The sequence below is a fragment of the Dama dama genome, chromosome 16, assembly GCF_033118175.1.
Source record: "Dama dama isolate Ldn47 chromosome 16, ASM3311817v1, whole genome shotgun sequence".
NCBI classification, from domain to species: Eukaryota; Metazoa; Chordata; class Mammalia; order Artiodactyla; family Cervidae; genus Dama; species Dama dama.
The window spans coordinates 31,972,917-31,997,698 of record NC_083696.1 but is presented as its reverse complement, the minus strand read 5'-3'; the positions used below and the strand labels follow the sequence as shown (position 1 = coordinate 31,997,698).

General features: G+C 37.4%; 1 protein-coding gene across 5 annotated transcripts in view; it reads left to right on the top strand.

The window, feature by feature from the left end:
- The window catches only part of NAA35 (N-alpha-acetyltransferase 35, NatC auxiliary subunit), a 91,841-nt gene that overhangs the window by 4,335 nt on the left and 62,724 nt on the right, over nt 1–24,782 (top strand). For 4 of the 5 annotated variants that reach the window (XM_061163722.1, XM_061163723.1, XM_061163724.1 and 1 more), the window contains exons 3-6: nt 10,188–10,221; nt 18,391–18,505; nt 19,281–19,355; nt 21,220–21,387. In XM_061163722.1, the coding sequence (XP_061019705.1) occupies nt 10,188–10,221; nt 18,391–18,505; nt 19,281–19,355; nt 21,220–21,387 (392 nt within the window). The remainder of the gene's footprint in view (nt 1–10,187; nt 10,222–18,390; nt 18,506–19,280; nt 19,356–21,219; nt 21,388–24,782) is intronic. The other variant, XM_061163726.1, reaches the window with a different exon arrangement.

The window sequence follows — 24,782 nt, the reverse complement described above, 5'->3', positions numbered from 1 at the left end:
GGAGGGGAGTTTGGGGGAGAGTGGATACATGTATATTTATAACTGAGTCCCTTCGCTGTTCACCTGAAACTATCACGACGTTGTAAATTGTCTACACCTCACTGCAGATGTTAAAAGAAAAAAATCTAGGCTGCTTAAGCCTCTTACTTCTCTTCCTTCCTGTTCTGTCTTCTCTTACCCAGAACAATATGTTTGTTTTTAAGAATAAATGATATTCTAAGGCCATGTTTCTTCATACCAGAGACTATCTGGATCTTGTACTTAAAAGTTTGAGACCCTGTGTTATATGTGAGTGATCGCCTGGAATCAGCAGAATTATGAACACAAGCACTGACACTGTAGCAGTACTTGATTATGTTGTCAGCTGTTCGGTTTGGATTTTGTTTCTGTAATCTTTTAAACAATCACAGCAAACTGGAAAATTCTGAAAGAAATGGGAATACCAGATCACCTGACCTGCCTTCAGAGAAACCTGTTTACAGGTCAATAAGCAACAGTTAGAACTGGACATGGAACAACAGACTGGTTCAAAATTGGGAAAGGAGTACATCAAGGCTGTATGTTGTCACCTTGCTTATTTAACTTACATGCAGATTGTATCATGCAAAATATCGGACTGGCTGAAGCGTAAACTGGAATCAAGATTGCAAGGAGAAATACCGGTAGCCTCAAGATAGGTAGATGACACCACCCCTGTGGCCGAAAGTGAAGAAGAACTAAAGAGCCTCTTAATGAAAGTTAAAGAGGAGAGTGAAAAAGTTGGCTTAAAACTCAACATTGAAAAAACTAAGGTCATAGAATCTGGTCCATCACTTCATGGCAAATAGATGGGGAAGCAATGAAAACAGTGCAGATGGTCACAGCAGCCATGAAATTAAAAAATGCTCCTTGGAAGAAAAGCTATAACCAACGTAGACAGCATATTAAAAAATAGAGACATTACTTTGCCAACAGAGGTCTGTGTAGTCAAAATTATGGTTTTTCCAGTAGTCATGTATGGATGTGAGAGTTGAACCATAAAGAAAGCTGAGTGCCAAAGAATTGATGCTTTTGAACTGTTGTGTTGGAGAAGACTTCTGAGAGTCCCCTGGACTGCAAGGAGATCCAACCAGTCAATCCTAAAGGAAATTAGTCTTGAATATTCATTGGAAGGACTGATGCTGAAGCTCCAATACTTTGGCCACCTGATTCGAAGAACTGACTCATTGGAAAAGTCCCTGATGCTGGGAAAGATAGAAGGCAGGAGAAGAGAACGACAGGATGAGATGGTTGGATGGCATCACCGACCTGGACATGAGTTTGAGCAAGCTCCAGGAGTTGGTGATGGACAGGGAAGCCTGGTGTGCTGCAGTCCATGGGGTTGCAGAGTCAGACACAACTAAGTGACTGAACTGAACTGATTATTTTAAAAAGATTGTCATTGAACTGATTGCATAGCATTTAACAATTATTAGAAGTATGGATTTTTGATAAAACTTTAATGGACTTTCGCTCCACCCTCTCAATTCATGAACCCTAGTTTCAGAATCATTATTCTATGTGTTTGCTGCTTGTTGCAACCGTTTTATTCTAGGAGGAAAAAGTTGAACAGAAATTCTGGTGAAAGATCAGGACAGCCTATAAAATATTTCTAAAGTGATTTTGGTTTGGGAAATTAAAATTTTGTTTTCTGTGTTCCATACTATTAAGAATGTGTGTAGTGGCGGGGCATGGGTGGGGTGAGCAGCGCCGGTAGCTGTGGAGCACTCTTGTTCTCCACCGCGGTGATTTTTGCCCTGAAAGGCACATTTGCCAACGTCTTGAGACATGTTTGGTTAGTCAACGTAACCCACTCCAGTATTCTTGTCTGGAAAATTCCATGGACAGAGGAAGCTGGCGGGCTGCAGTCCATGGGGTCACACAGCATTGGGTATGACTGAGCACAGCATAGCATAGCACATCTAGTACATATACATTAAGGATGCTGCTAATCATGTGATGCACAGAATAGCCCCCACAGAAAAGTAATTTTTCTGCCCAAAATATCAATAGCGCTGCTTAGTTCTCTCTGTTTAGATTACTTTCAAGAATGTTCAGCTGTTCAGTCTCTTTGACCTTGGATTTTTTTAAGGAAAGGAGCATATGGATATCATAAGACTAACAACTAGCATTAAATAGCATGCAGTAGAAAGGATTGGGAGCTTTATTGCATTTTAAAGGCTCTTTTTACTAGATTTCCCTGTTAATCTTGTATTGTGCATCCTGCTTTATGTTAGGAGCTTTGGTCAATAGAAAAGGTGTCTTCAGAAGTCACCATTTTCCCCCTTTTAACTGGTTGTTTTAGTAATCATGATCCTAGATATCATGCTTTTATTGCTATTTCTTGATACCCCCATTCCCTTTTGGGCATTGTCTGTGGACTCCCCTCTCCCCCCCTACCATGTAGTTATAGCTATGCAAATATTATTCATAGCTGAGTCAAAAAATAAAATTGTTGCTTTTCCCTTCCTACCCAGTTCTGTTTTATGCAAAAAGTGTTTGCTCAAAAGATATGTACTTTCATTAATTGTACTTTATGCTGTTCATCAGTTGTCTGAATCATCTAACACATTCAGACATCCTGTTGTTTTAAATCACCATAAAGAAATTTCTTCGCAAGCCTCTTACTTCTCTCCAGTCTGGATTTCGTGCCTTTTATACTTGGTATAATCCTGAGATCTTGCTTAAGGGGTTTGTTACTTTTCTCCCTGGTTTTGGTTAGACATCTTTATTATCTTCCTGAGTAAAGCACATCAGAGCTACGGTTTTTTGAGGCTCTGAAATGTCTTTGTTCTCTCCTTCCACTTTATTGATAATACATCTGGGAGTGTGTGAGAATTTTGAGGGCATTGCTCAAATGTCTGATACTCTGATTACTGAACTTTCATATGTAACCTTTTAGAATCTTCTTTTTGTTCCTCATGTCCAAAGCTTTCACAGTGGTGTGCTTTGTTTGATGACGCTTGAGCACTTTCACTCTGATTTTTCAGTTCTGGGGAATTTTCTTGAATTACTCTATTTCTTGTTTTTTCCGTATTCACTTTATGGAGTACTTACTTTTTGCAGTCAAATGCTCTACCACTGAGCTATAGCCCCTAGTATTTACTTTTCGGATATTGGAAGGCCTGTTTTTTTAATCCTTTGTTGCCTGTTTTCCATTTCTTTGTATTTTTCCTCAATGCTCTGGACTAAATGTATGTGTCCACCCCAAATCGTGTGTTGAAACCTAATGCACACACACAATGTGGTGATATTAAGAAGTGGGGCCTTTGGGAAGTGCTTAGGTCATCAAAGTAGAACCCACATGATTGGGATTAATACTCCTGTGAAAGAGACCCCACACAAAAAAAAAAAAAAAAAAAAGAAAGAGACCCCACAGAGCCTTCGTGGTCCCTTTCACCGTAATGTTCAGTTCAGTTGCTCAGCCATATCCGACTCTTTGCGAACCCATGGACCTGCAGCGTGCCAGGCCTCCCTGTCTATCACCAACTCCCAGAGTTTAGTCAAACTCATGTCCATTGAGTTGGTGATGCCATCAAGTCATCTCACCCTCTGTTGTCCCCTACTCCTCCCACCTTCAATCTTTCCCAGCATTAGGGTCTTTTCGAATCAAGTTAGTTCTTCACATCAAGTGGCCAAAGTATAGGAGTTTCAGCTTCAGCCTTCCAATGAACATTCAGGACCGATTTCCTTTAGGATGGACTGGTTGGATCTCCTTTCAGTCCAATGGACTCTCAGGAGTCTTCTCCAACACCACAGTTCAAAAGCACCAATTCTTCGGCACTCAGCTTTCTTTATAGTCCAACTCTCACATCCATACATGACTACCGGAAAAACCATAGCTTTGAGTAGACAGACCTTTGTTGGCAAAGTAATGTCTCTACTTTTTAATATGCTGTCTTAGGTTAGTCATAACTTTTCTTCCACGGAGCAAGCATCTTTTAATTTCATGGCTGCAAGTCACCATCTGCAGTGATTTTGGAGCCCCCAAAAATGAAGTCTCTCTGTTTTCCCATCTATTTGCCATGAAGTGATGGTACCAGATGCCATGATCTTCGTTTTCTGAATGTTGAGCTTTAAGCCAACTTTTTCTCTCTCCTCTTTGACTTTCAAGAGGCTCTTTAGTTCTTCCTTTCTGCCATAAGGATGGTGTCATCTGCATATCTGAGGTTATTGATATTTCTCCTGGCAATCTTGATACCAGCTTGTGCTTCATCCAGCCCAGCATTTCTCATGATGTACTCTGCATATAAGTTAAATAAGCAGGGTGACAATATACAGCCTTGACATGCTCCTTTCCGTATTTGGAACCAGTCTTGCTCCATGTTCAGTTCTAACTGTTGCTTCCTGACTTGCTTACAGATTTCTCAAGAGGCAGGTCAGGTGGTGTGATATTCCCATCTCTTAAGAATTTTCCACAGTTTGTTGTGATCCACACAGTTAAAGGCTTTGGCATAGTCTGTAAAGCAGAAGTAGATTTTTTCTGGAACTGTCTTGCTTTTTCTATGATCCAGCAGATGCTGGCAATTTGATCTTTGGTTCCTCTGCCTTTTCTAAATCCAGTTTGAACATCTGGAAAGTTCACTTTTCACTTACTGTTGAAACCTAGCTTGGAGAATTTTCACTAGTGTGAATCACACACTAGAATCTTAATTAGTGTGTGAAATGAGTGCAAATTGTGTGGTTGTTAAAGCATTCTTTGGCATTGCCTTTCTTAGGGATTGGAATGAAAACTGCCCTTTTCCAGTCCTGTGGCCACTGCTGAGTTTTCCAAATTTGCTGGCATATTAATTGCAGCACTTTCACAGCATCATCTTTTAGGGATTTGAAATAGCTCAGCTGGAATTCCATCACCTCCACTGGCTTTGTTCGTAGTGATGCTTCCTAAGGCCCACTTGACTTCTTATCCCAGGATGTCTGGTTCTAGGTGAGTGATCACACCATTGTGATTATCTAGGTCGTGAAGATCTTTTTTGTATAGTTCTTTGTATTCTTGTCACCTCTTTTTAATATCTTCTGCTTCTGTTAGGTCCATACCATTTGTGTCCTTTATTGTGCCCATCTTTGCATGAAATGTTCCCTTGATATCTCTAATTTTCTTGAAGAGATCTCTAGTCTTTCCCATTCTATTGTTTTCCTCTATTTCTTTGCATTGATCACTGAGGAAGGCTTTCTTATCTCTGCGTGCTTTTCTTTGGAACTCTGCATTCAAATGGGTATATCTTTCCTGTTCTCCTTTGCCTTCACTTCTCCACCATGTGAGGTTAAAAAGAAGGCCATCTAGGAAGTAGGTCCTTAGCATACACTGAGTCTGCTGGTTCCCTGATTTTGAACTTCCGAGGGTCCAGAACCGTGAGAAATAAAATTTGTTGCTCATAGGTCACCCAATATATGGTATTTTGGTTATAGCAGCTGAATGGAGTTAAAAGACTTTGAATTTAATTTTTTTTTCCTGTTATAATGTTTTTAATTTCTATTTTTTTTTTTTTTCCCCTTCCTCTGAATCTCTCTCTCTCCCTTATTTTGGATATCTCTTTTAAATAAAAGTAAAATGTCCTGGTTTTGTTTCAGGGTTGCACTGTTTTGTCTCTGAGGATAATAACAGTTCTTTTGAAATGTTTTTTTCCCTACATAGTGTCTTTCCTCCAACCTGCCTTTTTAATTTTGTTTTCTTTGGTTTCTGTCTTCTGTGTTAGAGAATTACTTCAGGTATCTGAGAATCCTTTGTTGCCTAAGGGGCCAAAAAGCCAACTTGAATATTTGAGCAGGACTCTTCTGCTGTGCATGTCAGTGTCAGGTGATCTGACTTGGTTTTTGTGTTGGAGAACCCGTGGTGTCAGTTATTTGGCTCCTTCCTCTTGGAAAGATTATATTCTGTAGATAAAATTTATCTGCTTGAGGTTGGAGATTTGACTGCATTTTAAATAGGGGAAGACGTCTGGAGTTGTGATGTATTCACTTAATGCCCCTTCTTTCCAGTACTGAATCCTAGCCTTCAAATAACCTGTCCTGAAAACTTTTTGGTTTGCCCCTTTCAAAGAAAATCTTCAGTATTACCCAAGGTGAGGGGAGGGGTAGTTCTCCTGATCTGTACATTTGGGCAGGGCTTTGGGCTGTCTGATGGCTCAGTCCTCCACATTTCAGCCTGTCTTTATCCTCACTTTCAAAGATGAGTGATAAATCAAGTTGTTTTTGGCTTTCTCCACTGCTGGTAGCTCAGATGGTAAAGGATCTGCTTGCAGTGCAGGAGACCTGAGTTCGATCCCTGTGTCAGGAAGATCCCCTGGAGAAGGGAATGGCAACCCACTCCAGTATTCTTGCCTAGAGAATTCCATGGGCCAAGGAGCCTGGTGGGCCATAGTCCATGGGGTTGCAAAGAGTCTGACATGACTGAGTGACTCAAGCTTCACACTTCACTGCTGGTTTTATTTTTCTCGAGTTTGCTAAGAAATTACTTGTCTTTCTGTTTCCTAGTTTCCCTAATTTTGTTGTATTATTTTTGCAACTAGTTTTCCTCTTCCTTAAGGTTCATAGTTTTCTTTAAAAAAATTTTTTTTAACTTTAATTATTGAAATAAAATTTCAGGAGGGAATTAAAGGTTGTTGCATGTGTTCGGTTGGCCACCTTTACCCCAGGGGTAAACTTTAATTCATCTGTTAATTATTACTGTATAATGATACTGGTGTCCAGCTGTGTCATAGATTCAATAGTGCCTTCATAGTGAAGAAAGCAGCAAATTTAACCATCATTTATAATGTTACATGTAGAGATCTGTAACTTCAGTTTACAAATTATGTTCTCATTTGTAAGATGGTAAAATGTCAAATAGTTGCATGTTTTTCTCATCCTGTTAGATTACTTTTTTCCGGGAGAATGAATATATGCTTCAAGTGCTTAGCACTGAAGCAAATCCAAACTCCAGCGACAAGTTATAGTTTATTGTTCATTTCCAAGGCAAAAGGGAGGATGTCCTGAGGAACTTTACAGAGTCATCTAGTACAACCCTTCATTTTTCAGATGATGAACTCAGTGTCCAGAGTGATCTACTTGCTCCTAGTTCTCTGGAGTGTTCCGTGAAGCTGTTTGGTACCCAGATCTACTCTAAAGTTTATGATAAATTATTATAGCAGTTCTTAAATTTTTTGGCATCAGGACTCCTTTATATTCTTAAAGAATTCACCTGCCAATGCAAGAGACACAAGTTCGATCCTGGGTCAGAAACAGTCCCCTGGAGAAAGGAGTGGCTATCTCCTCTAGTATTTTTGCATGGAAAATCCATGGACAGAGGAGCCTGGAGGGATACAGTCCACAGGGTTGCAAAGAGTCAGACATGACTGAGCATGCAAGCACATGGGCTTTTTAAAAAAAGTATTGTTTATGTGTACTATATGTATATTGATGTTTATTAGAATTTGAAACAGAAATTTTTTAAATATTTGAAAATGATAATAAACCCTTTGCATGTCAGCATAGCATTTTTAAAAGAAAAATGTATTTTTCAAAACAAAGGACAACTCTGAAGAGTGGCATTATTTTATACTTTTGAAAATCTCTGATGTAGGCATAATAGAGAGCACCTGAATTCCATAGCAGCTTCTCATTCAATCTGTTGCCACATGTTGTTTTGGTTGAAACATTAGAAGTAAACCTGGCCTCACAAAATATATAGTTAAAAGATTGGGAAACTTTTTGGGTAATTTGCTACTACACCAAAACTTGTAACAGGTGATAGTTTCTTAAAGATTAGTTTGCAGTGTGGAATCTGAAAGCCTATCAGTGGACCTTTCATGCTCTGTTACATAAAGTATATTGGTCTGTCTAGAACTTTGGATCTTTTATCCATGCCTCATTTTGTGACATGGATTATCATTTGCAAAAACTGGTTTAGTGAGTTAAGCACATCTTCCAGGTGTTGACACACTTCATTATACAATATTAAAAAACAAATTTGTTAATAGTATCACCACCAGTATAATCAGGAAAGTCTTTTTAAATATTGGGACACTGTCAAGTTCACAGTGGCAGATATGTGTTTTCCAGAGTTCTGATTTTTTTTTTGAAAGTTCAAATGTTATCATTGGCCATAAACCATGTCGGTTATTTTCTTAAAGTGACAGACTCTTATTTTTTTTTTTTTAAAAAACTGCTATATTGTCAAGTTCGAATGACTAACTTGTCATGTTCTTTCCAGTAAAAATGGTGTTCCATGATAATTGTGTAAGAGCTTTTCTTTGAGACAACCTCTTACTTTGGTAGCAAGCAGAGGAAGTTTACATATGCTTCCTGTTTATCAAATAGAGTATTAAAAAGATGTACTCAGAGATTGAAATTTAATTAGGTATATATCAGGCCAGCCCTAGGATGAAATGACTGAGCCACATAGGGTACAAAACTTAAGAAGGTACTATCTGAAAGTGCCTTGTTAAATTTTGCACCCTATATGCCTCACTTGCACTCTGGTCCTTGCCCTGAGATTAATAATTTTTACCGTTCCCATCAAAGACTTCGTGAGTGAAAGTGCATGGAAATGAAGAATACGCTGTTTTGCTTGGGACCACTGTCTTGATTCGTGCTAAAACTACAGTTCTGCCCTTTTCCTCTTTACACTGTTGTTTTTGCATCATCATTGGAAATGTCAACACAATGAAAGAAACTTTTAGTATTATTTGAAAAGTAACTTTAGCATTGGGCTTCCCTGGTGGTTCAGTGGTAAAGAATCTGCCTGCCAGTGCAGGAGACATGGCTTCAATTCCTGGGTCAGGAAGATCCCCGGAGAGGGAAATGACAACCCACACCAGTTTCCTTGCCTGAAAAATTCCACGGCAGAGGAGCCTGGCAGCCTACAGTCCAGGGGGTCACAAAAGCATCAGACATGACTTAAAGACTAAACAAAAACAACAACTTTAATGTCACAGACTCTGGGTTCTCAGACCATCTTTGAGAACTGTTGTATGTTCTGCTTTATTGTATTTTGATAAATGTTTCTCATTGATTTATTTGTTTTGGTACATGAAAGGAAAGTGTTAGTTGCTCAGTTGTGTCTGACTCTGTGACCCCATGGACTGTAGCCCACCAGGTTCCTCTGTCCATGGGGTTTTCCAGGCAAGAATACTGGGGTGGGTTGCCATTTCCTTCTCCAGGGGATTTTCCCAACCCAGGGATCAAAGCTGCATCTCCTGTGTCTCCTGCATTGCAGACAGATTCTTTACCCACATGAGCCATTGGGGAAGGTACATGAAACTTTAAAAACCGAATGTTACTGAACTTATAGTGAGCTAGGGGGGTTAATAAAATTCTGAAAACTGCTTCTTTATATCTTCCACAGGATTTGACCATCAACATTTAAGCTACTTAAAAATGATACAGTGGTGGTTCTCATCTTCCTTGCACACTGAAATCATCTGGAGTCCTTTAAAACCACTGTGTAGGTCCCACTCTTAGAATTTAATTAATTTGGGATGCTGATTGGACGTTAGGATTTTCAGAAGCTTTCCAGTTTATACTGATATGCAGCCAAGGTTGAGAACAGCTGCTTTACAGGGGATAAACATTCTTGATCAGCTGTTTACTCAAGTGCTTTCTACCTTATTTGAATCAAGTGTAATTTTAAAAAATGGTTTTTGGACTTCCCTGGTGGTCCAGTGGTTAAGACTCTGCAGTTACACTGCACAGGGTGCAGGTTCAATCCGTGGTTGGAGGACTGAGATCACCCTGTAAGCCATTCAGGGCAGCCAAAAAAAATAGTCTTGACACTGTTCCTGGGACAAAGAGAGATTAGATTATGGTGCCAAGTGGTTTAAAAACAACTTGAAAAATAGCTTAGCGTTCTGTGGAAAAGTTTATGTAGGGATAAATATATTAGCGATTTTTTTTTTTTAATTAGGCTGATAATTCTGGTTGTATTACTGTGGCCTGTGATGGGTGGGTCACTTACTAAATTCTCAGAAGTTCAATTTATAGTTACTATTTAAATATTCACTGCATAGAAGACATTATATTAGTAATTGAGTAGAATAATATGACCATTTCTTAGAAAATGAGGTACAAAGGACTCCCAAGCACATTTTCCAGACGCTAATATTTTGTTTCATTTTTTCTTAGAATTAACAGTTAAATATAAATATGGTATTATTCAAAAGGTTTTTCTCTTCTTTTTTTGTTTCTTTTAGAGTTAAAGTTGGGAGAACTGCTTCATGATAAGCTGTAAGTATTTGTATCCTTTGAAGTAGTGTAGTATAATATTTCTATTTTGTCTTGTGTGCAGTAGTATTCCTTGAAGTCTGAGTAAATTTACCTTTCAAAGTTGTAAGTATAACACTAATTACATATTTTTTAACCTTGGTGAGCTCTTTGAGACAGCTGACTATAGTTGTGATAGGAAGTGGTTGTACCTAGTGAAACTGTGACTTCTGGTCCTTCCCTTGAGAATAGATGTACAGGATGTGAAATTTATTGAGAAAAGCTATTGGTTGCATTCACAACAAACTGGAAAATTCTTAAAGAGATGGGAATACCAGACCACCTTACCTGCCTCCTGAGAAGTCTGAATACAGATCAAGAAGCAACAGTTAGAACTGGACATGGAGCCACAGACTGGTTCCAAATTCGGAAAGGAGTACGTCAAGGCTGTATATTGTCACCCTGCTTATTTAACTTATATGCCGAGTACATCATGAGAAATGCTGGATTGGATGAAGCACACCTGGAATCAAGATTGCTGGGAGAAATATCAATAACCTCGGATATGCAGATGATACCACCCTTACGGCAGAAAGCGAAAAAGAACTAAAGAGCCTCTTGATGAAAGTGAGAGGAGAGTGAAAAAGTTGGCTTAAAGCTCAACATTCAGAAAACTAAGATCATGGCATCCGGTACCATCACTTCATGGCAAATAGATGGGGAAACAATGGAAACAGTGGCTGACTTTATTTTTTGGGCTCCACAATCACTGCAGATGGTGATTGCAGCCATGAAGTTAAAGGACGTTTGCTCTGTAGAAGAAGTTATGATTAACCTAGACAGCATATTAAAAAGTAGAGACATTACTTTGCCAACAAAGGTCCGTCTATTCAAAGCTATGGTTTTTACAATAGTCATATATGGACGTGAGAGTCAGACTATAAAGAAAGCTGAACGCCAAAGAATTGATGCTTTTGAACTGTGGTGTTGGAGCAGACTCTTGAGAGTCCCTTGGATAGCAAGGAGATCTAACCAGTCCATCCTAAAGGAAATAGTCCTGAATAGTCATTGGAAGGACTGATGCTAAAGCTGAAACTCCAATACTTTGGCCCCCTGATGTGAAGAACTGACTGATTTGAAAAGACCCTGATGCTGGACAAGATTGAAGGTGGGAGGAGAAGGGGATGTTAGAGGACAAGATGGTTGGATGGCATCACCGATTCAGTGGACATGAGTTTGAGTAAACTCTGGGAGTTGGTGATGGACAGGGAGGCCTGGCATGCTGCAGTCCATGGGGTCGCAAAGAGTCAGACACTTAAGTGAATGAATTGAACTGATAGGTTGCATGTCATATGTGATAGACTGGTTGATGACCAGAAACAGATGACTAATTGCCTAGATGAAAGTAGATTGAGAATCCCTTGGTAAATGAAAGGAAATGCTTAATTATATGTATACTCCCATAGCCACTGTTTCATACTGCTATGGCCAGACTCAATTTTCAAGGTTGGAAGTATGAAATTTTAAATTAGTAAGTGGACAAGATTGGACATTTGGTTAGGAGAAGTAGAATTTGAAGTTTAGTTCTTCTAAGACTTTAGTGATACCAGTGTCATCTGAAAGAGTTTTTAAAACATTGGTTGCTGGGACCTGCCCCCAGAATTCCTTATTTAGTAGGTTTGGTGTGGGATCACAGAAGTTGCATTTCTGACAAGTTCCCAGGTGAGATTGATGCTGTTGATCTAGGGACCACACTTTGAGAACATCATTATTTGATGCCACTGTCAGGTATAGGAAGGATGTAATGAAATCAAACCTGGCTCCTGGCTATGGAACAGCATTTGAGAAGGATCACCAGAGCAACATAATCCTTTTCATTTCCTCAGGGTTTTAGTCATTGAGCCCAGGGATCATGATTACCAGCAGCCTACCAAGACCGTATCTTAAAGTTGTATCCTTTTAATCCATATTGTCTTTTAACTGTCATTTCCATCCCCTAGCGTGTACAGTCTTCTAGCCGTCTATGTAATCTACCTGTGTAATTACTTTCTTGTTGTCTGTTTCCTTCCACTAGAATGTGAGCTCCAGGAAGTGGTCAGATTTGTTTTCCTCCCTCGTGTATCTCAAGTGCCTAGAACAGTGCCTTGCAGGTAGTAGTAGGCATTGAGCATTTGTTGAATGAGTGGAATAGCTAACTTATTGCTACTGTAGTTTCTATGGCAATGTTACTAATTAGAATATCTTATTGATCTAGGGGTTTAATTGTGCCCATAAGAACTTTTCTTTAGTTGTTTTCATATAGTAATAATTGGATACTTTGTATTTTAACAGATTTAAGCATTAGGGATGAAGCAGAACTTCCCATGAGACCGTTTCCCCCACACAGTCTATGTTCCTTGTCTGGAGATAGTCATTGTTATAAAACTAATTAGTTGTAAATGGGGATATGCGGAGCAGTATTCAACTATGCTGTTTTATGTAAAGGACTCGAGCATCTGCCAAGGTGTCAGGAGCCAATCCACTGTGGATAGAAGGAGTTGACTGTATTGTACTCCAGATTTCTTTCCCATTCACTGTATCCTCTAGTTCTTCCCATTTTAGTGTGTAATAGTTCCACCTTGTTCATTTTAAAATTGCTTTTTATTTCATAAAATGACTATCATAATTTGTTTTATGGGATCCCTATTGATGGACTTTCAGATTGCAGCATTTATTGGTAGCATGGGAAAATTGGAAAATTAAATGTAGATTTAATTTATACAATCGCTTTATACATATACATGTGCAAATAATTTTGAAGACAGAAGCCTAGAAATTGAATGACTGGATTTTAATGGAGTCAGCCAAATTTCCCTCACAAAAGGCTTTATCAGTTTACACACCAACAGTATGTGAGAGTATGCTTACTTTTTAAAATTTCCCTTACTCCTCCCCTCAAAAAACCATCATTTTGTTTTGCATTACTTGATTACATTTGAATTTTTATTCATATTAATAGTTTATACTTCCTCTTCTTTTAATTGTTCATTCATGTCCTTTGCCTACTTTTCTTCCAGTTACTTGCCTTTTCATATTTTTATGAGTTGGGCTTCCCACATGGCTCAGTGGGAATCCACCAGCCAATGTAGAAGATACAAGTTCAATCCCTGGGTCAGCAAGACCCACTGGAGAAAGAAATGGCAACTCACTTCTGTATTCTTGCCTGGAAAATCTCATAGAAGAGCCTGGCAGGCTGTAGTTGATGGGGTTGCAGAAGAATCGGACATGACTTAGTAACTAAAACAACAACAAACATTTGTATGAATTAGTTATATTTTCTCGATAGTATTTCAAAATAGCCTATATTAAAAATATTTCCCCCAGATAATTGTCTGTATTTTAACTGACAAGTTTATTATTGCATGTAATTTTTTAATATTTTACACAGCTGGAATAATCAACTTTTTTCTTCATAGCTTTGTAAATTATTGAAAAATTTTTGTTCATTTGTTTGTCTTAGGTTTAGAACTTAAATCTGCCTGGGGTTTTTAATTGTGTAAATCAAAGATTTCACTTTTTCACGGTGGTTAGCCACTTATCTTAATAGTGTTGATTGACTGATGCACTGATTTTCCACTAATTGAAATTCCCTCTTTATCGTCTGTAATTCCTACATGGAATTACATGGATTACATAAATCTACATGGATTTAGATTGTTTTCTCTTGATCTGTGTATGCTAGAATGCCTTTAATTAATACAGGTTTATAGTATCTGATACTTGGTAAATCTCTGTTTTATTGATAAGATTCTTTTCTATTTTTGCATATTTTCTCTTTTGGCTTGACAAGGTCTTTGGGTTTTGAGCCACAGCTTTGCATCAGATTTGTAGATGAAAGTTGTCTTCAGTAATACCATATGCTCACATTGTCAGAGTGTCTTAAACTGAAGCATTATAAAGATTTGAGGGATTTCAGGGAGTATCTCCTTAAAGCACTGCTGCTGTTTTGTTTTTTTTAATCGAAGTATGGTTGATCTACAGTGTTAATTTCTGCTCTACAGCACAGTGACTCAGTTATATGTACATACACGTTTTCGTGTATTCTTTTCCATTGTGGTTCATCATAGGGCACTGAATATAGTTCTCTGTGCTGTACAGTTGGACCTTGTTTATCCACCATGGATGTAATAGCTTACACTTGCTAACCCCCAACTTCCTCCTCCATTTTCCCCCAGCTCCCTCCCCCTTGGCAGCCACAAGTCTGTTCTCTGTGTCCCTGAGTCTGTTCTGTTGATAGACTACTTTGTGTAATATTTTATATTCCCCATATGAGTAATAACATATGGTATCTTTCTCTGTCTGATTTCACTTAATATGGTAATCTATAGCTCTATCCATGTTGCTGCAAAATGGCATTATTTTGTTCTTTTTTATGGCCAAGTAGTAATCCATTGTATTAGGTTGGTGAAAAAAGTAATTGCAGTTTCAGACCATGAATTTTAAAGCATTATAACTCGACTCAAACATATCTTTATTCATGAAAATAGAAACCATTACAATCAACACATTTTTGCCAATGAGAAATAAGTTTATTTCTGTACCTTAAAAATCCGTGTTTTGGGATTCAACAAACTTTTGGAACGCCTCCTGCTGGTTGCGGAAGCATTTTCCCTGCGAAAAGTTGTAGAGATGCTTGAAGAAGTGGTAGTCATTTGGCAAGAGGTCAAACGAATATGGTGGATGAGGCAAGACTTTGTAGCTCAGTTCCTTCAACTTTTGAAGCATTGGTTGTGTGATGTGTGGCAGGCATTGTGGGAAAAAAGTGGGCCAATTCTGTTGACCAGTGCTGGCTGCAGGTGTTGCCATTTTCGGAGCTTCTTCTTAGTCCAGCCATTGAGCTGGTCATCGTTGGAAGTTGTATACAGTTGACGTTTTGTAGCACATCACAATTCGATCATGGTTGTTGCACAGAGTAAAAGGAGATAACACTTAAGAATGCTAATTTTTTTTATTTTTGGTCAGCTCCTGAGGCACCCACTTATCGAGCTTTTTCACCTTCCCAATATGCTTCAAATGCAAACCACCGTAGAATGTTCGACGTTGAGTTCTTCAGCAACTTCTGTAGTTGTAAGAGGATCAGCTTTGTCGATGCTGTCAGTTGCTAGTTGTCAACTTCCAATGGCTGGCCACTGTGCTTCTCAACTTAAAGGCTCACATCTCCTTTGCCAAACTTCTTGAACCACCACTGCACTGTACATCTGTTATCAGTTCATGGGCCAACTGCGTTGTCGATGTTGCAAGTTGTCTCCTCTGCTTTACCACCCATTTTGAACTCAAATAAGAAAATAGCTCAAATTTGCTTTTGTCTTAACATCACTTCCCTAGTCTAAAATACATATAAAATAAACATCTGGAGAAGGAAATGGCAACCCACTCCAGTACTCTTGCCTGGAAAATCCCATGCATGGAGGAGCCTGGTGGGCTATGTGGTCGCAAAGAGTCGGACATGACTGAGCAACTTCATAAAAAAAGAAAAAAAATAAATAAAATAAACATCAAGTATAAGTCATTAGCAAAAAAATGCAAAGTGAGTAGTGAGCACTAAAATGATGTATAACATAACCACATTTATTTAAGAATATTTTCTAGTATCAGCAAATCTCAACAGCATCAGTTCAGTTCAGTCGCTCAGTCATGTCTGACTCTTGGCGACCCCATGGGCTGCAGCAGGCCAGGCTTCCTTGTCCATCACCAGTTCCCGGAGTTTACTCACTCATGTCCATTGAGTCAGTGATGCCATCCAACCATCTCATTCTCTGTCGTCCTCTTCTCCTTCCGCCTTCAGTTGTGCCCAGCATTAGTGTCTTTTCAAATGAGTCAGCTCTTCGCATCAGGTGGCCAAAGTATTGGAATTTTACTTTCAGCATCAGTCCTTCCAGTGACTATTCAGGACTGATTTCCTTTAGGATGGACTGGTTGGATCTCCTTGCTGTCCAAGGGACTCTCTCAAGAGTCTTCTCTAACACCACAGTTCAAAACATCAATTCTTCCGTGCTCAGCTTTCTTTATGGTCCAACTCTCACATCCATACATGACTACTGGAAAAACCATAGCTTTGAGGAGACGGACCTTTGTTGGCAAAGTAATATCTCCACTTTTTAATATGCTGTTGAACTTTAAAGAGCGAAGTTCAACAATGCAGAACTGCAATTACTTTCCACCAAGCTAATATATGTACCACATGTTCTTTATCCATTTATCTGTCAGTAAGCATGTAGGCTGTTTCCATATCTTGGCTATTGTGACTATTGCTGCTGTGAATAAAGGGCTGTGTGTATCTTTGAATTAAAGTATTGTCTGGATATATCCCAGGAGTGGGATTGCTGGGTCATAGGGTAATTCTGTTTTTAGTTTTCTCAGGAAGCTCCATACTGTTTTGCATATTTATATATTTATATACCAACTTTATATACTAGGACTTCGCTGGTGGCTCAGAGGTTAAAGCGTCTGCCCGCAACGCGGGAGACCTGGATTCGATCCCTGGGTCAGGAAGATCCCCTGGAGAAGGAAATGGCAACCCACTCTAGTATTCTTGCCTGGAGAATCCCATGGATGGAGGAGCCTGGTAGGCTACAGTCTACAGGGTCACAAAGAGTCAGACACGACTGAGCGACTTCACTTTCACTTTTCACTTTCATACCAACTTTCTTACGTACTTGCTTACCATGCTTACATACCAATTTACATTCCCACCAACAGTGCAAGAAGGTTCCCTTTGTTTATAGCCTCTATAGCATTTGTTGTTTGTAGAGTTTTTAATGATGGCCATTCTGATTGGTGTGAGGTGGTATCTTGTAGTTTTCATTTGAAATTCACTAATTAGCAGTGTTGAGCACCTTTTTCATGTGCCTATTGGCCATTTGTATTTCTTCTTTGTAGAAATGTTGAAGTAGGTCTTCTGCCCATTTTTCAGTTGGATGGTTTTTGTTGTTATTGAGATGTATGAGCTATTTGTATTTTGGAAATTAAGCCCTTGTTGGTTGCATCATTTGCAAATATTATTTCCCATTTGGTAGGTTGTCTTTTTGTTTTGTTGATGTTTTGTTTCATTTTGTTTATGGTTTCCTTTGCTGTGCAAAAGCTTGTAAGTTTGATTGGATCCCATTTGTTTATTTTTCTTAATATCTTACTGCTGCTGCTTTTCTGAGAGAAATGATATAGTGTAACACGGTAGATCTCTTTTATTTTCCTAGTAATCTATTGGCTTAGACTAAGCACATTAGAAAGTGAATACCTTGATGGCCAGTCATACTGTCTTTTAGGTTCTTCATTTTTCATATCTCAATTAAAGATATACTAACTTTTCAGGTGGAGAAGGCAATGGCAACCCACTCCAGTACTCTTGCCTGGAAAATCCCATGAACGGAGGAGCCTGGTAGGCTGCAGTCCATTGGGTCGCTATGAGTTAGACACAACTGAGCGACTTCACTTTCACTTTTCACTTTCACACATTGGAGAAGGAAATGGCAACCCACTCCAGTGTTCTTGCCTTGAGAATCCCAGGAACGGGGGAGCCTGGTGGGCTGCTGTCTATGGGGTCGCACAGGGTCGGACATGACTGAAGTGACTTAGCAGCAGTAGCAGCAACTTTTCAGGCCATACTGTATCACAACTAATAAGCCACTAATATCAGACCATCAGAATTTCTTTTTTTTTTCTTTCTTATGTAATTGCCAAAACTTTGGGCATTATAGATGGTGATGTGCCAGATTTTTAGACTTTCAAGATGTAAAGAAAATGAAAAATACGTGAAAGTTACATTTGATAATGATTATTCCAAACATATCTTTCTAAGTGTTAAATAAAGAAGGCAAAGTGAAATCTATTGCTGATCAGTTGATCTCTTTTTTTCCCAAAATGTTCTAATGTGCAGATTTTTTGAAGGAAGAATGAAAAACAGCTTTTCTTTTAATTCTTTTGTTGTCCCATAGTGCATGTAAAATGATTTGAGTGACAAGTACATGGAAGAAATTTTATGTTGAAGGAGGATTATTTAATTGAAATAGAAGTGATAGCAAGTTGTGGAGACTAAATACCTAGAATAGGGTAGTTATTTGAAGTATTCAATGCTATAATGATTTTTGTACCATTGTGGGAATCTAGTTAAGCTTATTGGTTCAAATATAATTTGTAGAGTCATTTTTTTTATTGCAGGTTTGGTCTTTTTGAAGCCATGTCTGCCATTGAAATGATGGATCCCAAGATGGATGCTGGCATGATTGGAAACCAAGTTAATCGAAAAGTTCTCAATTTTGAACAAGCTATCAAGGTTGTTACCATTGTACCTTTTGTCTTTTCTTTTATTATTTGTTATTCATGTGTTAAAACATTTTGATTAATAATGGAAATCAAACTTAGTGTATCAAATTTTCTTAAATGCATCTCTGGTATGTAAACAAGTTAGTTATCTGTGTGAAAATTTTAACAAAGTTAAAAGTTTGTTCTAAATTTGTGTATGCATGCATTTTTTTAAATTAATATTTGAAAGTGTTTTGAGTATACATACCAAGGTAATTGGCTTAAGGATTAAATTTTAAGTATAAATATATTAAGTAAAATGCTTGTGGTAGTGAACTAGAAATTTACTCAATGAGAATTAATTTAGAAGTTCATTCATAGTTGCCTCAGAGCTTAATTTTGCATATTTTGTGAAGAAAGATTTGTTAAATAAGTGGAAACCGTTAAAAAATTGAGATATATCAGTTTAAGGAAAATTAAAAAAATTTTTTTCTTTATAGTTTCAGTTCGTTAAAATGCTTCATATTTATTAATGTTCAAAACTAATTTTAACTGTGATTTTAAAATATTTGTTAGTTTGACTCATATTTTTATAAAGGCCTTTATTTCAAATTAGGCTTTTATTTTTTAGTATTGAAGACATATTAAGATACATTATTTTTAAGAATACAGAGTTAATTTGGCCCCTTGGTTTTATTAGATCATGAGATAGAGTTTTCTTAGAATTTATACTTTAAAATATTTATTGTACATAGTAACCATACATTTTTAAAAAGCTTATATGTCATATTTCCCCTTTCTTTTAGGATGGCACCATAAAAATTAAAGACCTCACCTTGCCTGAATTGATAGGGATAATGGATACATGTTTTTGCTGTTTGGTAAGAGTTAAGATAGCACTGTTTGTTAATTTTAGAACTGTGGCTTACTTGAATTTCAGTTTGAAAGTATATACACCATCACTGAATATGAAATATATATAATTCTTGGCCTAGTAAGATGTATGTAAGATTATTAGGCTAAGTTATGCTATAGGAAGCAGCTATTTTATCTTTTCATGTGGGTGATTTTAGGTTCTCATTTTCTGGAAGGATATTTTCTTTCCAAGAAAGATAATAATATACAGCCATTATCCAAAGTGCCTTTTCTATTCTCAAGGTACTCAGGAAAACAAATCTGTAATTGAAAGGTTCTGTAAATAAGCATGAAATTTAACCAAAGAGAGTTTTGGATTGGCTTTGAAGAAATTTTTTTCCTAATCTAGTGAAAATTGACGTAAACTGGCCATTTTACACTATGAGGAAAATTTTTTAGTTATTTCTGTATGTACACAGAATAGGTTGTCTTCCCGAGACAGTGTGGTTTAATTGTGGGAAACTCTCCTTTGTGCTGCTGTTCCCCCCTGCCCCACCCCCGCTTTCTGAATGTCCCTTTCTTTTTTAAACTTGGTATTAAATTAAATCATTGTCTTTAGACATAATGTAAAATTTCTTCATTTGTGTGTCTGGTAAAATATTCATTGATTATCAGTGTGTATGAAGTATTTCTGTTAAGTGTTTATGTGTGTATTTTTTACTTTGGTCTTTTACATCAGCTCTGTGAGCGGTCTGGTATCACTCTTACCTGTTTGCCTACTATTTGCCTAGGGTTATGTTGTTAGCTAGGGGCATAGCGAGAATCCTGATCCTCCTTCCTCCAAAGCTCTTTCCCTCAGAAATATTTTTATTACTCTTTGGCCATTTGTAATTGTAGTGGAATAGGATTAAAGGGGGCAAGATGGAGGATTTGTGTCAAAGTTGAGGAACAATTCTATGAGAGTATTGGGGCTGTATCTAAGTTTGGACTTTAATAGGCAGACAGTTTTTAGTCTGGAGAGTCTTCTGCATGCTAGTAATACAAAATATGCATCTTAATTAGAGCAATTTTCATGTGCATTTCTCATTTTGTAATGTAATTTTCTTGCTCTGTTGCAGAATTCTTGGACTAAGTATAAATTATAACAATAAGCATGGGCAAATTATTTATGCTATTTCTTTATATGTAAGATGAGAAAAACACCACCTTCCTCAAAGTGTTAGGGGAAAAAAATGAGATAAGATACATGCAAAATACCTAGCATAGTACTCAAATATCATAAATTACTCAGTTTTGGTTGCAGTTCTTCTGGCTTCTAGCCCAGGGTACTTGGCCCATGGTAGTTACTCAGTAGAAGAGTGTTGCATGATTATTTTTGTGCTTTAGAATGATCCTTCTTATTGGGAGTATTGAAGTAGAGGTGGGAGCAGGAAAACAGTTGGCCAGTTTCTTGTGGTAATCTAGGTGTGACATGAGTCTCTTGACTGGATTAGTAGTAGTTGGGATGAAAAAGAAGAGTTGAATGAGTGGCTAAGAACCTGGTTGGCTCTAAAATTGTGAATTCCTTAATTTCATGGGTTTTTATTTACTACGTTATAATAGAATTAATAGTGTTTGGATGTGAAGTAAGGAGGCACTCTAATTTCATTAATATCTAAATATTTTGCAATTATTTAATAAAAGAATGCTTTCCATATCTATAACTTTTGGGTAATCATATTTTTAATTCTTGAAAGACTTTGGTCAGTGAAAGTGAATTCAGACTCTTCTGATCTTCCTTTTAATCTTCTTTTAAATCTTGTGATTAATCATATTTATTTGGGCCTGTGTCTGGCCTTGGACTGTTGAATCAAACTTTTCAGACTTGTGCATTCTTTTATTTCTTTATAGATAACGTGGTTAGAAGGCCATTCCTTGGCACAGACAGTATTTACGTGCCTTTACATTCATAATCCAGATTTTATAGAAGATCCTGCCATGAAAGCTTTTGCTCTGGGTATCTTGAAAATCTGTGACATTGCAAGGGAAAAAGTCAATAAAGCTGCTGTTTTTGAAGAGGTAAGATTTTGTTATTTAAGAATTCCTGAAACTCATGGCCACCTTCATCTTAATATATATTCTCTTAGTACCATTCATTGAGTATTCATTATGTACAGAGGTACTTACTCTGGATGTTGTGAGGATTCACAAAGAAAATAGAAGAGATAAACTTGTCCCTTAAGTCTCTTATAAATTATAACATAAAAATTAATTTCAGTCTTTGGAGGAAAGGAAGACAAAAGTTATGAAGAATAGTTTAGAGTATAAACTTTTTTTTCCACTTAGTACCTCAAACTGACAAAGTGTTTTACATTTTAGTCATAGAAAGATTTTTCCATTTATCATTAAAAAAAAATGATTATAGACACTGTATTTTAAGGGGAGATGTGATAGCATTTGAAACTAAGTTATTTCTGTTTCTTTCATTTGTTGAAACTGTTAACTTTCTTTTTTACACTGTTACTGATCCAGAATAAATATCTTAGGCTCCAGCAATGATTCAGTGTAAAGCTTTTCTAAATGTATATTATATATGTGAGAATAATAGCTAAGTATACACCTAATGTGAGTTCCACATTTAAATATGTGGCTTATGAGTTGTTTATGAAGTACTGGGTATTTCTTAAACACTCATTGGTTATTTAGCTATATATTTGAATTGATACAGGTAGAAAATCTTACCCATTTGGATGGAATTTTTTAAAAGATTAGTTTGAGTTAAAAAATGAGAAGAGACACACAAATTGTTTTAAGTATTCCCAAAAGGACATTAAAAATCAGTGGAACAGAGAAAGGGTGTTTTTACCAAATAGTTCTAGAATAATTGGTTGGCACCCTTGAAACTTACTTTATCAGCGTTTTACATCTGCCTTAGTCCGTTTGTGTTGCCATAACAGAATACCATAACCTGGGGTGGCTTATGCACAGTTATTTATTTCTCATAGTTCTGGAGGCTGAGAAGTCTAGGATCAAGGCATCAGCAGATCTGGTGCCTGGTCAGGGCCTGCTTCTTGGTTCGTCTTTTCACTGTGGCCTCACATGGCAGAAGGAGGGATGGGGAGTTCTCCAGAGTCTCTTTTATAAGGACACTAATCCCATTTATGAGGGTCCCACCCTCATGGACCTTCTAAAGGTTCCATCTCCCAGCACTGTCACATTGGAGCTTAGGTTTCAACATATAAATTTTGAGGGGACACAGTCAGTCTGTTGCGGTTGGTTGATATGTCTTAAGTCTCAGGCTGTAGGTTCCCTCTCTTTTTTTAGTTTTTTAAGCCTTGCAACTCATTGTTAAAGAACTCTTCCAAAGGTTCCACCTCCAATTGCTATCACATTGGGCATTAGAACTTCACATATGAATTTGGGAGTGGGAGGGGGACACAAACATTCAGTTTATAACAACATCAAAGTAAATTGTAGAGAGATAAAATATTTTAGATATAAAAAAGTTGCTTAAAAATCAGAAGGCAGTTTATAGAAATAAAATGGCCATTAAGTGTAAGATGTTTAACCTCATTTTAGAAATGCAGATTAAAACTGTGAGATACCATTTTTTTTACCTTTAATAGGCACTGACATGCTGCGGGGGGCAGTGTATGGCAGGGGGGATATGAATAGTCATTGTTTTCCTTTCCTTTTAACTTTTAAAAATTGTAGTTTATTTGGAAATGTTTTCCAAATAACAGCAGTTAACAGTGATAGCACCAAGAGCACCCAGATTCAGCTGCTGTTAACCTATCATGTTATTTTTCCCTTTTTCTCTCATGTATGTATGTATATATGTATCTTTCTGAACCATTGGCGAGTAAGCTGTGTACATTTTGATCTCTGAGACACGTCAATGTGGACCTCGTAAGGAAAAGGACACGCTCATACACAACTACAGCACAATGATCAACCTCAGCAAATCTGTGATACCAGTCCACTACCTACCCATGTTCTCTGTCAGCTGACTTAGTAACATCCTTAGTGTTTTTCCCCTACAGTGTGGGATCCAGTCTAGGATCATGTCCTGCGTCTAGTTGCATATCTCTTTAGTGTCCTTTAATTTACAGCAGTTCTTCATTCTTTGTCTCTAATGACATTGGTATTTTTGGAAAACAGCCCTCTCCTGCTTTCCCTTACTTAATAGAATGTTCCTTACTTGGGGCTTGTCTACTCTTTCCTCATGATTAGATTTATATTATGCAGTCCTGGCTGGAATATGACATGAGTAATACTGTGTCCTTTGTATGGTTTCATATCTGAGACATAGAGTGTCCGTCTGTCCCTCAGTGGTGATGTGACTCTATCACCCCATCAAGGTGCTTTCTGATTACCATATGGTTACTTTAAAAAAAAATTATTTTATTGCTGTATAGTTTATTTACATTGCTGTGTCAATTTCTGCTACACATCATAGTGATGGAGTTATACAGTTATCCATGTATATGCATATTCTTTTTCATGCTCTTTTCCTTTATGGTTTATCACAGGATATTGAATATAGTTCCCTGTGCTAAACAGTAGGATTTCGTTGTTTATTCTGTATATAATAGTTTGCATCTGCTAATCCCACACTCCCAGTTCATCCCTCCTCTGTCCTCCTTGGCAACCATGAGACTGTTTTCTATGTCTGTGAGTCTGTTTCTCTTTCATATATAAGTTCATTTCTGTCATATCTTAGATTCCACATATAAGTGGCATCATTTGGTATTTGTTTTTTCTGATTTACTTCACTTGCTTAGATAATCTCTAGGTCCGTGCATGTTGTTGCAAATGGTATTTCATTCTTTTTTTTGGCTGAGTAGTATTCCATTGTGCATATATATGTGTGTGTCTGTGTATATATATACATATATACACAAAACATCTTTATCCATTCATCTGTCAATGGATATTTATGTTTCCATGTCTTGGCCATTGTAAATAGTGCTGCAGTGAGCATTGGGGTGCCTGTGTGTTTTGAATTACAGTTTTGCACAGATATATGACCGAGTAGGATTCCAGGATCATATGACAACTCTACTTGTAGTTTTTTTGAGAAGCCTCCGTACTGTTTTCCATATTGCCTGCACCAGTTCACATTTCATGGTTACTGTTTTTAACCTTGCGTACATAGTAAGCAATATGTAGGGAAACTCTTTAAGATCATATAAATATCCTGCTTATTAAAAATCTTTCCATATATATGTAGTATCCATTCACGGTACTTGCTTGGACTAATCTTAGTATGTTAACTTCAAAATGATGATTCTGAATTCCAGCACTCTTTCCACATTTATTAGTTAGGACAGGATTCTACTATAAACAAAGATTCATGCATTTTTGACGGGAGTGTAAATTCTACAACTTTTTAAAAGAGTAGTTTGGTACTATCTATGATTTAAAGGCTTGTCTTGTTTCATCAGTTTCAGTTTTAGGAATTTAGCCTATAA